At 38.8% G+C, this 16,598-nt stretch overlaps 1 protein-coding gene across 3 annotated transcripts in view; it reads left to right on the top strand.

Moving 5' to 3' along the window:
* MCTP2 (multiple C2 domains, transmembrane 2) overlaps positions 1 to 16,598 on the top strand; it is a 144,648-nt gene that overhangs the window by 26,922 nt on the left and 101,128 nt on the right. For all 3 annotated transcript variants that reach the window (XM_012643704.1, XM_012643703.1, XM_012643705.1), the window contains 3 exons: positions 1,065 to 1,251; positions 3,585 to 3,678; positions 16,060 to 16,162. In XM_012643704.1, the coding sequence (XP_012499158.1) occupies positions 1,065 to 1,251; positions 3,585 to 3,678; positions 16,060 to 16,162 (384 nt within the window). The remainder of the gene's footprint in view (positions 1 to 1,064; positions 1,252 to 3,584; positions 3,679 to 16,059; positions 16,163 to 16,598) is intronic.

The following is a 16,598-nucleotide window of genomic DNA, read 5'->3' as shown; positions in this document are numbered from 1 at the left end:
AAACATACAAAGTTCATTGAAGATTTAGGGTAAGACTCCATCTTTATTATTTATTGTGGGGTAAACATCCTTTATCCCACCATAAACAATAGTGCGTGCATCCTTTTCTGAAGTCTTGAATATTCCTCTTATTCAATAATTATGGAGGACAAATGAGAATTGAAAAAGAATTACATCTAGGGACTACCATGGCAGCCCCCTGCTCCACTCAACCCCGCCTGCTTCACCCACCTGCGTACATAAACATAGCAGGTGTGGTCCAGGCAAACCCAGAGTTGTCAGTGTTAAAGCAAATAAATGGCTTAGCACCTTGGCCCCCTGTTTTTGGTATTTGCTTCTGTATTTAAATGTGTTTGAGGTTTTCAACATCCCCGGAACATTGGCTGTTAAGAGGCAGAAAACATGCAATTTATAGCAGATGGGTACGGCCTTTGCTGGCAGTGCTGCTGAAATGGGATCAATCAACAGCACTTCATGCTCCATTTGTCCAAAAGAAACCCACCTGGGGAAACCCTGTGGAACAGTGCCTATTAGGAAAACACCTTGGCATGTTTCTTTAAATAAAAATTCACCAGTTAGCATTAATCGGGAAGAAAACGGTTTCGCCTTTAACTCTCTCCCACTTGCATTTCTCATATCTTTTTTCCTTCATTTTTTCAACCATGATCTTTTATTCTCTTTACTCATAAAAGACACAGAGCAGGGAAGCCGTAACAGCTCTCACGCTTAATGCTTAAACTTTGAAACTTTTCTTCTCCCTAATTCTTGTTCTCATTGTCTTTCTGCAGATCTGATTCTTCTCTTTTCATTTGCCATCCCCTTATGCTGCCTTCTCTTTGATTTTCTGTACCTCGTTCTCTCCTTAATTTTAGAGTGTGTTAGGCTGCGAGCGTGCATTACGAGCCTGGGGAGTCCCTGAGACTCTCACTGCTCAATAAACCCCCGGCCCAGACAGAGTGCGGGTTGGGGGATGATGAAATGAAAGCCAGGTGCTTTGGAGGTTCTGCAGTGGCCTCGAGTTAATCACTTTTTTTTTTTTTCTCTGATTCCTGGAACTTTTCTAGGTGTAAAGTGGATATCTCGGCACTCCCCCTGAAGCAAGCCAACTGCTTAGAGCTGCCGCTGGAGAGCTGTCTGGGGGCTCTCCTTATGTTGGTCACACTTACGCCCTGTGCGGGAGTCTCCATCTCTGATCTGTGCGTGTGCCCCTTAGCAGACCCCAGTGAAAGAAAGCAGATTTCCCAGCGATACGTGAGTGCTTTGTCTTACTACACCACTGCCCCCTTCTCCCACCCTCCCTTTTATTAAAACAAAATCTTTGTTGAAACAAAGTCTACAAGTTGAAAAACTGCATCAAAAGAGATCTTTGTCCTAAGTTTAATTGTATGTCATAAAACATGACATCAGACCTGGGGGTTAACGTGTTAGTGAAGAGGTGAAAGTAGACTCAGAGTTTGCCTTGCTATTTTAGAAGCTGAAAAGGAATTTTGAATTTTTAGCTTTTAGGAGTCTTTGGAAAACATTAAAATCCTCAGCGAAGCAGACTCTTGCTTAACGTGTCTGCATATGTAAATAGGAATTTTAACATAAGTTCACAGAGGTAACTTCTCTTTTTAACCAAGCATTAATATTTGCAATGTTATAGATACCTTTGCAGAACTTTTTGGAACCAAGTAAGAACCTACTCGTGCCTTGTTAAGCAATAGCACTAGACAGGCACGGACGACGGTTGTACGAACGGACTGTACTACCCTGGATGATAATAGCGGTGTGTGATTTCTCCCTAAGTGGTCGCAGTGTGCTTAACGGTCCACTCAGCATTTTTAAATCAAATGGCTGTGTCCCCTTCATTTATTTTTTGTACTCTGGCTTTCTAGGTGCCTTTATTTGCATTCTGTTTTTTTTCCTATCTCCTTTGTAAATCAATACATTTATTTTATTACCACACAGGGAAGGCATGTTTTAGGACAGTGGCATGAAAATGAAGCAAAGATGAATCCTTATTCAATGGCGATATCATTCTCGGCATAAACTTTAGTGTCTCCAGAATCCTTCACTGTGTAGATGTATTGATTAATTGAATAATTCTTTATCTTCAGGAGTACAAGACCTAGCCCCATAGCTCATTGTCAAGGCAGATTGTGCATGCCAGGTTGACATACTCTGAATACGGTTTGACTCAGTTCACTATTTTCTCTGATGACTGTAGTTTAAACAATTGAAAATTCGACAGTGAATTTGCCCAAGCTTTCCCATGGATAAATTGCAAAATTTACGAAATTCATCAGGAGAGTTGTGTGTTTATAAAGTAACATTAGATATCATCCTAATGGCTGCTTTGAATAATGCCTTAGGATTTGAGGATTAGTAATTGAAAAGAGGTTTGAAGAGGCTATAATCAAAATAGAAATATCGAGTGTTTCTTCAGCTGGCAAGCTGGCCGGCATGTTAGGGGGAAGAATGCTGTGTTACAAAACACAAGTTACAGCTCCCTGGATTTTGTTTTTTAGGTTGTAAAAACAGATATTCTGTAAAGGCATTTCTACCTCAAATTATAAAAGTATTTTATTTCTAATGCTTTCTCTTACCTTGATAACTAGCTGTTTTGTTTGTTAGCTGCTTTAGGTTGAAAAACCAGAGAAGAAACAACTTGCAAAAAGTTTTTAGAAATGACGCATATTAGATTAGGCAAACCTGAACTATCATTAAGCTTTTGTTATTCTACCTGAAATGCATAAATAACAAGGACTTTACTATCTTCCTGTAAATCCCTGGGATCTGCTTATCATAGGTTTTTAGCTATCTGAAATGAGGGAAACAGTATATTCGAAGGTTTTGAAGCACCATCTTTTTCAGTAGATGTGTTCTGGAGGCTTGAGAAGAGAGTTTATCTGTTGATCTCTTTCATGCACAATTTCTTAAAGATGCCATGTATAGATACCCAAATATTGCTATATATATATAAGAATGACCAGTAGATATATTCAGTCTTTGGCTCATGCAAACTACAGGTTAAAGTAAATATGAATACAGGGTGATACTAGGTGCTCCATCTCTAATTTAATGAACTGGCTAACACATAGATCAGAAAATTCAGTCTATTTCATCCCAACTCTCTTTTCACTGGTAATAAATATCTATGATGGGTCCAAATTTAGTCTTCTGGTATCCATACAGTTTGTACTAACTAGGTCAGAATAATGTTGCCTTTTAAGGTGATTTAAAAGTTGCATTAAAGAGAAAGAAGGGGGAAAAAAAGAGAATGAATGTAGTTCTACCCACACATTTTCCCGGTGGGATATCTATGCTATCACCAGGGGGCGATGTTAAAAGTAGATTGTATGTGCTTCTAATTGGTTTATTTTAAAGCTGTAGCTAATTAATTCTCAGTCACTTTTCTTTTAATCTGGCTGCTATAAATGCCTCACTTTCCTATTGACTGATATCATGCATTTTTAGAACGTGTTAAAGATTTCATGAGAAAGGGGAAGATAAATCTAGAATGTACTTCCCGTAGGACTTTATGGAATTAAGTAGTATATTAGAAAGCTGTGTTCATTTATGATCTCCTTTTCAACCTTCAGTGCTTACAGAACTCCCTGAAAGATATGAAGGACGTCGGCATTTTACAAGTGAAAGTTTTAAAGGCAGTCGATCTCGTAGCGGCAGATTTCTCAGGTATAGACCATTTCCATTTTCTAATTCATTTTTATTCTTATTTATTTCCTGCTTTGAAATAATCTCTGACCCGGAAAAATGCTTAAGAAGTAGAAGTATCTATGCAGCAGTCATGCTTCTTCACCCAGAATCATAGCAGAAAAGATGCATACTTGAGCAATTTCTTTCACATAATGCCCGTTTTTGACAAAATTATTTTTTTTCAAATAATTTACTCTGCTTCAATAACGTACTAGCACATTTTGGCGTCAAAGATACTTGTGGATTAGTAGTGTCAGGACTTCTTTGTTAAATTAAGTTTTTGGCTAAGCTTTTCTATCGTCCCTCAAAGGACAGTTATTTGACTGCTGTCCTTCACTGTGCTGCTCTGTGAGCTGAGTGTGCTCTACCCTCTACAGCAGGGAGCACGTGGCTCATCAGCACAAGCATGAAGTCAGACCCGGCTGGCACCTCACCGTAATGACAACCGGAATTTTTTAGGCCCTGGGACTACTTTGTGGTTGACGTTGTCTCATAGTTCGTTTCTCTTGGTGTTTCACTAACTTGAACTTTCAGGTGGAGGCCAGGGCAGATGCGCTTTGTGCTGAATCACACTCTGCTGCGTGTAGAGTAATCCAGACATTTCCAGTGTCTGATCTGTGACTCTACACTCATTGCCAAATTAGCCCCTTGTGTTAACGGTTTGATGCTATTTACCAAGGAAAATGATGAATACAAGGAGTATTCCACAGCACAGTTCTATCTATCAATATGGTATTTTGTGTGTGGTTTTTTTATGTCTCATATTTTTAGAATGTCATCTATTCTTTTATTTCCTTCCGTACAGAAATAATTCTACCATATTGGTAGAATCTTGAAATTTCTAAGACTGAGTTTGAGGAAACTTAACCTTTGGAAAAGAGAATTTTAAGTACATTATATTACAGAAAATGATAGAAAATATAAATTTAGTTGGGAAAAAAAGTGCTTTCCACCCTGCCTCAAAAAATGAACGAATAGAAATGATTGCTTTACAAAGTGATCCTGACCAGTGAGCAGATCCAAAAATGATTTTTGGGCCACTTGGAAGATATAAATTTTGACCATTATAGATGAAAACTCAAATGATTATTTCTTATGTTCATTAATATAGTTGTAAATGTTTATAGTCTCATATTAGCTTAGAAATTCTTCTGTTTACTTACATTTTATGAAAACATTCAACATTTCACATGTGCCTTTGACGTTAGAGGCTCTGTCATCCCTAAAGCACATTTAGTTATTTACCAGTTTTCCAGAGCCAATTATTTTGACTTCCACCTAAGTGTTTAGGGGCAGCACCTTTTGAATCCGTGATTGTTGCCGTCTTAGGAACTATCTAAAGCCCCAAGAAGTCATTTATGCCTTCCAGCAGAATTTTAAAAAATACTTTCTATAAGTTGAATATTTTATGATCTCCAGAAACTAATTCTAATACATTAAAAGTTTGTGTTTTTTTAAGGTTTGTTTACAGCAACATCCGTGTGTGGAAACACTTTTTGTAAAAGCTACTTTATTTTACCTATCCTATCAGGTGGCCTCCATAAACTGCCCCCCTCCCCAAACTAGTATTTATAAAAGTTGTTTCAGGACAATGTATCATCTCCAAAAGTATTTTGATTATTAAAATGAAGTGAATAGGAGAGAAACCTCAAAAATGAGTCTTTATGAAGACCCTCTTTATGGAAGAAGAATTTTGGGGAAAATGTTGTTATTTTGTTGTTTTCTTTATATTCAAGATATTCAGTAGACAGTTTTGGAGTGGATGAAGGTAAGTAGAAAGGAATTCCAGTAACAAAAAGCAGTGATTAGAAATAAAATAATGCTGTGTAGTTTGACTGAATGCCCTGGTGCTTTACTATCTCTGTATGATTCATGAGAAAATTATCACTATTCTGAATCGAGGCCTAGTGATTTGTCATTAGCTAAACATGCCTTTCGACCATATTGATCTTTGTTTTTAGAATCAAATTTCACTATCTGTAGTCTTTGTACATTGGCAAATTCATACTCCTGTATGAATTTCCCGGTGTGTCCCAAACCAAGGTGTTGCTTTAGGGCTACAAAGTGGACCCAATCCAGACAGTTGTAATGCAGCTTTTCTATGTGAAAAAAGAAATGGATTCAGATTACAGCGAGGTGGCAATATGGATGCAATTAATACCCTCAAGAGATTAGCGATCATGACACATAGTAGGAACTCAGGCATTATTGCTGTTGTCATTGTCATTACCAATTCACTTGATATACAGTAAAACAGCAAGAAAACAAATAATAAAAAAAAACAAAACCCAAACACCAGTGTCATTTGATCATGGATCAGAAGAGGTACCGTTTGTTGTCAGTGCCAGGAACATTTAAGAAATAAGTAATTATTTATGCACTATATTCCGCATTTTCCAATCAGCCTTACTTTGTAAATGAGTGTTCATTTATTGCAAATGCTCAGGGAATACAGCACTCCCATGCAAATAAGAAAGAAATGCATTTATTCTGAACAACCAGGGACATTCTCTAAAGAATGATGGTAATTTTAAACAGGATTCAAAAAGGGAACTTTCCAACTTTTCCACTTTTCTTTCATTACATATATTATTTCATTTTGTGGTAATTGTTTGTTTCTTAAAAATAATACAAAGTCTCCACAATAACAGATGCTTTAAGTTTGTTTCACCCAAGATTCAGGAATCCGGGCAAAGTAGAAGTCCGGGCTGGGGTGGACAGGTCTTGGCAATCGTCCATGTAGAAGTTGCAGTTTCTGTCTGCAGAGCACGGGCACTGCCTGTACTAGAGGAGGAAGGAATGTATATGGTGAACCCTGTTGTCAGTGGCTTATTAAGTTTAAAACAATCTATCTCTTTGCAAGTAACAATTAGAAAAAGAAAATATGGGTCATTCAATCCACTGTGATCAAATTAGAAGAATATTCCCCCTTAATTGTTATTGATATTATGATTATATGATCATAGAAAGAGATTAAAATAAACTTTGGAAAAATTGAACACTCATTACTATGCTAGCATTTTAGAAAACTGGAATAAGATATACTAAAGTGAATTTCTTTTCCATACAAATTTTTTTATGTAAAGGAAAAAATTAGTCTACATTTTCAAATGTGTTAAAAATACTAACAACTTAAGTCTGTATTACCAGTATTACGATATTTATAAAAGATGAAGGCTTTAATTTTCTAATGTGTAAAAACCATATATTGTTTTTAAATATCGTTCTTGTATGGATACACCATTTTACTGTGTGAAGCTATTATTAATAAATTTAAGTTTGTATATAGGGTTTTTTTTTTTTTTAGCATTTCTGTGATTTGTTCGTATATAAGAGAAAAGACTTTTTTTTTTTTTTACCAAGAATTTGAAGTAATCTATCTTCTCTTGGAGCCCCTCCCTCTAAAATTGGTGAAAGATATAATGTTTTCAGGTCTATGCCAACATTTCATGTGGATAGCCATGAGCAGTTATTCTAATAGAAGAGCTTGTCAGATATTTTTATTAAAGAGTTTGCCTCACAAATTCCTTGTGCCCAGCGTAACCTAAAATTTCTAAGTAATAGGTTATCCAGTCTGATGTCATTACTTTTGTAGTAAACCAGGCCACAGCCTTGATTCATGAAGCAAATGATAAATTGTACATTTGAGTCTCAAGGTGAACATAGCTGTGTGTAATGTTTAATGAGACCAACATATTTCACTCAGCTGCTGCTAGTCTTAAAACTCAGCTATTTTAAGAAGAAAATAACCCAGATTCTAACGATTAAATAAGAGAGGAAAACATTGTGTTCTAGACAAAGCTGAGAAATGGTCAGAACAACAGGTTCCCTATTTACAGTAGAAGCCCAAATAGAGAGTAGTGCAGTATATTCTACTTTGCTTGGGACATATCAGACTCATGAATTACTACTGCTGAAAGATAATACAGAGTTTATCTCATAACTGTTAAAGGAGAATACAGTAGACAATGGGTTAATAGTAAAATATTAGAGAATCAAACTGTTTTCTGGTAAGAATTGTATCATATTTCAGTATAAATGACAACACTTATCTTACTGATTGACAGATATCAGCCAATGAAGAGTAGGAAACTGTCTCGTTATGCTCAGCTCATATATGCAGAATTGTTCAGCGTGGCCTCATTATAATTGACAGAATATTGTGGAGAAGCTGCTGGAATTATAACATGTGCGGGTTAATTCAGCTTATCAGTATTGGCCACCATTTTGGCCACCACTGGCATCGCACATATGCCAACATTCAACACTTAGTCAGTGACTCCTCTTTGCATTCCTAGAATAAAAACGTGGTTTCCTACATCAACCTTCCTGTTAATTCAGCTTTCTCTTTATTAATTTTGTTCTTTAAAATAATTCTTGTGGAGTGGCCCCCTTCCCCCCAAAGAATCTTTCAGCGGCAACACTGACTATCCTTTGGTCTCCCCGTTTATTCCTTTAACCTTTACGTTGTTACCACTACCAGGGTGCCCCCTGCCCACTAATAATCCTGACATAATACAGGGGAAATAAAAACTTGGAAGAGTTTTCTTTAACTTGCCATGCCAGTGGTAGGCAAAGGGCAGGCAGAGGAGCGTTCCAAGCCTAGCTCAGTGGAGGATGAGATTAAGTATTTTACTAATATAACATAACACAACATAATAGGTCTCAATATCTCCTCTTTTTGTAGCACAATCCCATCTTCGTTTTTCCTATTCCTATCATTCTAACAATGTGCATGTCATGATGAGAAGCTGGGGAATTATCAAGGGGGAGCGAAGGAACAAAACTGGAAATACCATTTTGACTTACGATTTGAAGTTATTTCTCCACAAGTCTCATGGGGATTTTTATTTCACCCTTGAGACTTTTTGGCTCAGTGAATGGACACACCCTTACAGAGCTTAGGATCTGTAAGGAGAGTTCTATCTTCCTTCACTTCACCCTTCCTCCTCTACTGCAGATACCAGCTGTAGGGGGTGGTGTGTGCCATTGCAGTAGGTGGACCTCGCTCACAATCAAGGGGTGGCATTTCCAGTCACTGGTTCCTTGGCTCTGCCATTAGGAGGAGCTCTTGGTCTGTCCCACACATGGGTTTGATCTCCCAGTGCTGTGGTAAAGTACTCCATTCATTCTGTAAGTGCACGAGCCTTTTCCACAGGCCTGGGGCTCCTGCCTTAAGTAAATCAATGTTCAGCTCAATGATTTATTCATTGAAGATGAAAATTATTGCCCACGTTTTTACCCTTTATTTTTATGATAGTTGCCTCTCATTTTAATCCCTATGTATTATGTTATAGAAGATATAGAGAACCAGACACCCGTGTGTTCATCTTGGTTATACTACATGCTGATCATGAACCCATTCTAAGCCTCCATGTCCTCACAGATATTTTGAGGGTTAAATGAAAACATAAATGAACATTCTTGCTATATATGATGTGATTAATAAATAGATAATCTTGGGAATATAAGCACTACTAATCAGTTTTATCTCTTCAATTACTCTTAGAAATCTACAGTTACCACTATGAGATGTTTTTCTTTTCTTTTTCTTTCTGTTTCTATTGCCTGCTAAAAACTAAGACAAAAAATATGCTTTATGGTAGGGAAATTCTCATGCTAAACTAGTTTAGTGCTTGCATCTCACATTTTGATAATCTGGATAATAGTTTTATCAATATAAAACATTATTATGGGCTCATCATTTTTTTTTGTTATACATAAAAATGCTATTCTCAGAAACTGTTGACCAAAATACTGCATTTGGACCCCACATTATGGAGTTAAAATATTTCCACCATATGCTGTAATACTGACTTTTGAGTCATTTCTGTAAATTATAATAGTGGCTATAAGTTTTTTGTTTTAGTGTTTTGTTTTTGAAACATGAGACTACTTGTATCAGAAGAGGAATAGTGTTATTGTTCACTGGGAATTTTAAACCACCTGCCCATATTAAGGTTTATTTTCATTGTCTTTCTGTTGAAGCTACAGCCATAGCAATACTTCTACTCTTAGGGATGCCCTATTTACAAAAAGATGATGGCAATTTCTAGAAAACTCAGCAGTGGTGATTGAATGCTTTTAATTTTCATGAAATTCTCATGGATAGCAGAGCCCAAATCGAGACCAACTTTTGCAGAACACATTAAAAACTACATAAATTTGCCTTTGGCAAGCTGTCTGCTTTAACTGCCTGCCAAAAACATGGATTCTAGTCAATGTAAAGTTTGGAAGTATATAGAAGGTTTAGCAGTTTATAACTTAATGTCACCATGAGAGTGAATGAATTCAGTTCATTTGTTGCATTCCATGAATTAACAGAGGAATCACTTCCGTTTTAGTAGTTGGGTTCTTAGTAACATCTTAATTTATTCAGTAAATATACCTCGTTATGAGAGACCCTGTGGTTTGCCCTAGTGACATGGTGGGGAATAGGAATTGGCCTCTGCACCCACATGAAGCGACTAATTAAACTGGTGGTAGTTTAATTTCAATTCTACTGCTAAGATCAAGAACAGGGTGCCAACATTCATTAAAGGGATGTGTGACTGGAGATCCCACAGGAGGTGATATTTTAGCTGAGATGTCAAGGATGAAGAGGAGTTGGCACAGCAGAGATGAAGGAAACACATTTTTAAAGGAGGGAACAGCATGTTTCAAGCCCTGCAGGGCTTTTCCAAGGTCCTGGGAGAAAGCAAGGAAGACTGGAGGACAGAAGCAACATGGGCCCCTTGGGGGAGAGGAGGCTCGTGTCTTAGGTGGGACTGGATTGTGTAGGAACTTAGGGGCCAGGTAAAGAAAGTTGGGAGACTATTTAGTAATGGAGTGATACAATCTGAGATAAACTTACAAAGGTTCATTCTGGAAGCTGTGAGGTACAAATATTTTTAAGGAGGAATGAAAATGGGGAGATGTTGGGCAACTTTAGTGGATGATGGTGTGTTTTGGAACTTGAGCAGTGGCAGGGAGTGGTGTTAGAAGGAAACATTCTTATGTCACTCATCTTGTTTGCTCTATGTTTGTGCTAGAATATTATTAATAGATTACCAGAAATTTAGTTAAATAACATTTCAACAAATGGAGTTCCTATCTTCCTTTGGTGTCCTCGCAGACCTAACGTGGACCTGTCTGCCTCTCGCTGTAGACGTCTATCATAGTGAAGTGAGCAGGTTTTTGCCTGTATGGTGCTTAAAAAGCCATTCTTTGTCCTAGAGAAGCCTGGCACCCACTTGAAAAGGCAGGACATAGGTGAAAAGTTGGGCCCAGAAAGAACAGAGATCAATGTTTCCTCTTCTCTTAAAACCCCTCTCAGCTCCTAGCATAGTGCTTTCCACATTGTGTGGGTCATTAAGTAGTTGTTGAACAAATGAGCAGATACGTTCATTGTGCAGGAGGCATAAACCGACACTCATCATCATAGTAGTCAGGGGCACCCTCAAGGTTACAAAGGAAGTTCCACAAAGAAGATCTGTTTAAATTGGTGCTGGGAGCTTAGTTGGCGTTTTAATTTTTGGAGTGGGGAGGTTTTAGAGGGGTGCGCAGGGACAAGTCTGTTCCCCATGCAAAGTACGAAGCAAGGAGGAACCCTGTACTTCTGTGTGCAAGACAGGATAGGGAACCCGGTGAGGTTAGGGGTCTGGAAAAAGACCCCAGCCTTGCTAAACCATTGGTGAATAGGAGTAGATCAGGATGGATTGTGTGGTTGACAGAGAATATATTAGGTCATTAAATATGAAATGTCTGATTTTGAATCAAAGCGTAGTTTATTATATCTCAAACAAGCAGTACAATTAATTAAAGTATGTGCCTAACTATCCACACATTTTTGCCATCATAACGGTAGCTTGTTTATGCCAGCAGCAAGGAAGCCTGGAGAGAGAGTGGTGTTTTCCACAGCTTGTTGAGAATTGAATATTTTTCCTTGCAAGAAGTGGTCCAAAGCCTGGAAGAAGTGGTAGTCAGTTGGTGCAAGGTCTGGTGAATACAGTGGATGACAGAGTTTCCAAGTCCAGCTTCTGTAGTTTGAGCAGTGTTTTTTGTGGGACATGTGGTCCAGCATTGTCTTGCAAGAGGATTGGCCTATTCCTATTGACCAATCTCGGCTGCTTAATTGCAAGCATCCTCATCATTTTGTCCAATTGGTTGCAGTAGACATCCACTGTAATCTATTGACCAGGTTTCATGAAGCTGTAGTGGATGATACCAGTACTGGACCACCAAACAGATACCATTAGCTTTTTCCCAAACATGTCATTGGTATTTTTAACTGTCTACACTGCATTGGTTCTGCGACAGAACTCATATTAAAAAATAACATGAATTTTTGACTTATTCATGGTTTCATAAAAATTGCTCTACAAAAAATTTGAAAGATCATCACAAGCCAAGATGTTCCTTTAGAAGACCGAAGATGTACCTTCACAATAAAAATAACACAAGAAATGTCAAATGTCAGCAATATCAACTGTCAAACTTAGTACTTAAGGAAATCAGACATTTCATACTTAATAACCTAATAAATTTCCAGAATGATCAGTTAAATTTTCTCCAATATATGATAGTAAGGTTTATAAACAAATGGTTGGAAACAAGGCATGAAAGCTGAGTTTTAGGAAATTTAGACTGGAATGGCTCTGCCGCCCACCCCCCAGCCTCTCTGAGCTGTAATATGTCATACTTAGCTTCAGGAATTGTTTGTCCAGATCCTTTCTTCCAGCTCTACCTCTTGTGTTGACAATCTAGGTTGGTTCCCAGGGCCTGGACGAGTAAAACGAAATGAAATCAAATGAAAAGTACTGGTCTTGATCTTCAAGCCAATCTTTCCATTTATCTACCCGTATCTCACATTTCCTGATTGCCACTATTTGCATACACGTGTGCACACATAATCTTCCTAGCTTGAAGCTTTGATCAATCCCATCTTCTCAAAAAGGACCTATCCATTTCTGCTAGCCAAACACTCCCCCTCTAAACCTTGCTTAGGATTCACCTGCACTATGAAGTATTTTTGGACTTTTCCCAACCAAATTACATTTCTCTGAACTTTTATTTTCTCATCTGCAAAATGGCATTAGGGTTGATGTGAGCATTAAGAGAGAATCTGCATAAAGGAGTGTGGTTTCCTACAGGGTGTGTAGGAGGGTGGTGGGGGGCTTGGCTCCTTCTAGCCCACACTGGGAGGCAGGGCATTCCCTGCTGCCCTCTGTCACGGGGCTTTGGCACTTTTGGGGGACAGTAAAGTTATGTATAATTGAGTGTGCCTGCATCAGGACCTTTAAATGAAATATACAGGCTGATTATGGAATGGAAATTTACAGATATGGGATATAAGAGTTGTAAGAACAATACACAGTCAGAGATCAGAGCTGGGAGAAACTCAGTTTGCTGTGGGCAAGTGTGAGGGAAGTTTCCTTGGAAAAGGTGATATTTGCAGTATAGCAGGGACCATTATCAGAGTTCCTCGTAGGTAATGGTTTGGTGCTAATTGTGTGTCAGGGCCTGGTTCAGAGCTAGAAACAGAGTGGATGCTTAATAAATGGTTGTCAGATGCACGATATGACCCCTGATATTTATTGTGTGTTATTCAGTTTCTAGAATTGATATAAAGCTAAAAGTATTTAAATGACCTCCCCCCCTGTTTGCCATTCTAGAAATATAAATGAATTTTAGAGTGGTGTTGGAAAATAGCAAAGGCTATTTATTGAGTGCCGAATGCTAAAAAAAACCCCAGTGTGAAACTGAATCACCAATGGCATAACCATGTCAAGGTGACATGGCGTCTGGACGTAGAGGAGGCCATCTAGATGTTTTACCTGTGAAGCAGATGGAGTAAAGGGGAAAAGTGCAGCTTCAAACGTGCATGTGCCTGTCTGCCTGGTGCTGTTCTCTCGGAACCATTGGGGAACATTCGGACATTCCATTTATTATGGGAGATAATTGTTATCTCAAATAAAAGTATTTGTTATTTAAATTGTATTCAAAGTTCTCATTTATCTGCAATCTTTTAAGAGAAAGAAATCAATCCATAAAGTGTACGTAAATTACTCTATAAACGTTTTAATGTCTTTGTTTCTTCTTCTCTCTGCCCGTTTATACTGTAATATTAATAACTACAGCATTTTAATGAGCTTTGACTGAATTATCTTCAGAGTGTTGGTGCGGTGTGTTCCTTGGAGACACATAACTGAAGTTTCCAGGTTCTGGAGGGAAGTCTGTTCCTCATTAGCTGGGACAGCTAAGAGAGCGCTCGCTCCAGAGAGTGGGAGCCGGCAGGAGCCCACCTGTGCATCAACAGGACCAGGCAGCATCTCTGCCCTGCTGTGGAGCAACCCCAGGGCTTTCATTAAAAGTGTCAGACAGTTTCCCTGGAGCAAGTGCTGATGGCGTGTCATGTTGGTGTCTCTGGAGGAGCAGTGCTGACACCTACTAATAGTCTGACAAATGGTTAAGTAGCTGTTTCAGCCTGGGTTGAGGAATCAAGCATGGTATACTTGAGCATTAAGCCGAATGCATGTGTTCTCTGCATGTTCACAGTTGTCGAAGAGGAAGCGTGTTGTTCTACATTGGCAGGCTCTTTCCCATTCAACCCCAGCCCTGTGCCCTACAAAACAGATGGCCAGAGTAACCTGTCTTTAAATAAGCGAGACTTTTCGCAGACACAGGTGGATTTTTGTGTTAGTTTGATTTTGACTGCCCAAGATCGGAAGCCCCTTCTGTGTTTGAGGTGTTTGCCATTGTATGTTTTAGAGAAGGAGTCAGAGCTCACTCCCAGTCACGAAGGCTGAAAAGCCAGTATTCCTTTCCAGGACTCTAGCAGTTCAGGCCTTTGCATCTGTATCCGGTGAGGCAAAGAAGCAGGAGTAGAGAGTTCACGTTGGAAACAGCCACAGTCAGGGGCTAGGGATAAGAGTGCCTTGTGGAGCTGGTGTTCTGGGAAAGCAGAGACCACACCAGACTTTTCCTGGGGTGGAATATTGGCCGGACTTCTTGTACCTATGTATTCTTTGGTTTATAGTGATTTTTTTGAGCCTGATTTTCTAGCCTTTGTAGCTATTCTGAGAGCTGTTTGATATTACTTTATTAAATTCCTTTTCTGCTAAATTTAGACAGGGACCATTTCCATTGTTTGCAGTTGAGAACTCTAACTCATTCATTTATGGCCACAGCTTGGTCATTGTCCGGGCCCCTAGTCAGTTGAATGCAATCTCCTGTTTAATACTGACCATCACCCATGCCTTTGCTCTTCTTCCCCTCTTTTTAAAAAATACATTCTTCAGGCAAGCTCCTGCACGTGTCGGTATCTCTACTGATGTGCGGTGCCTCAGAGCTCCTGGTTATTAAGTGAATTAGATGTAGGTTCAGTGACCCGAATGGGAGGCCAGTCGGTCAAGAGACCTGAGCACTCTCTGCCTGAGGCCCTGGCCCAGGACTCCTTGGCCATTTGTTGGAGAAGCATGTGTCCTTGTGCCCCCGATCAATTTAGCAAGCACTGCTTTGTAAAGTGCCAATGTGCTGTGGAGACAGGCAATGCACTAATGTCCTGTGGACATACGGACCCATTCGTTCTGTCTCTGACAGTTCCAATTCTAGATCCCTCTGCCAAGACCAACAAAAGGGAAGTGAATTTTTACTTGGTAACTCTCTGGGTCCAACTTCGGATTTGGAATTTTCTTACCTCTTTTGAAGGATGTGGGAGATAGGATAGAAAATGAAGAGAAGAAGTAGGAGAAGTAAGGGATGAGCTTAATTTTTTTAAGTTAAAAACTCTGACCTTGATTGATTTATACTTTTTTTTTTATTTCATGGCACCAAAACTGTAGCTCATGCATTCTTGTAATGTACTGAGTATGTAGAATCATACAGCTATTCACTTAAAGAACAGAGTTTTAACTCCTTGAGAGCCATTTTTATACTTTTTCTCACATCTTCTCATGGCCACAGGAAGCCTGTAAGTTATCATAGGATTCCGGTCATTCCAGATTAGCTGAAAGAGAATTTAGGAAGAAAACAGAGATGAGCTTCATTTTTAAAACAAAACAAAGAAGTGGGCTTTCCCACTGCCAAACTGACGCCTACTCCTGAGAAACCTGTGTGGTCACTGGCTTTCAAGGCTGCATCTTGGGTGTTGTATGAGTCCCAATCCATTATGGATGATAAAGTTCCAACCCTTGGAGGCTCTGCCCACCTCCCAAATGTCCACACAGGGCGTCTGCAGAGCTTTTTGGAAAAGGAATCTCAACTTCCCTCTTTCAGCAAGAACAATTTTTTAATTATTAAAGTGCAAGACTTTTGTTCACACTGATGCTGTCTGTTTTGAGATTCACTTGTCTTTGACCAATGTGTATGTTCTCTTGCCAGGAAAGAGTGATCCTTTTTGCTTGTTGGAGTTAGGCAACGACCGACTTCAGACACACACCATTTACAAGAACCTCAACCCTGAGTGGAACAAAGTTTTTACATTGTAAGTGTTTTAGCCTCCGTAATATTGAGGAACAGTGCTAACTTAGAGAGCAATTATCCCTGCTATGTTTGGGGCAGGCTGGGGCTCTTGAGTGGAACTTTCTGTCTGTTTTATGGGCAAAGAGTGAATTTTATTGTTTTTTTCCTTCTGAAAACCTTTTATCCTTTCATTTTATAGAGTGTGGTGTTAATAATAGAAGAGACCATTCAGAACTGCAAAGGAGTGTTATAGGAGGCATTTGTAAAGTAGATGCTTTAGTGACTAAATTAATCTGCGAGTAGCTGGAAGCCTCCATATATCTAGATTAATTCATTTCTGGGTTAAGGAAAGTTACTAATGGAGACCTGCCTTAAATTCAAGGAACTTATATGTTATAACGTTATTTTAATGCCTGAAGGCTTGTATTCTGCCAGAGTCTTTTGGAAAAATGCAGATT

Source organism: Propithecus coquereli, unplaced genomic scaffold (assembly GCF_000956105.1).
Source record: "Propithecus coquereli isolate 6110/MARCELLA unplaced genomic scaffold, Pcoq_1.0 Scaffold20, whole genome shotgun sequence".
NCBI lineage: Eukaryota > Metazoa > Chordata > Mammalia > Primates > Indriidae > Propithecus > Propithecus coquereli.
This window is presented reverse-complemented; position numbering and strand designations above follow the sequence as displayed.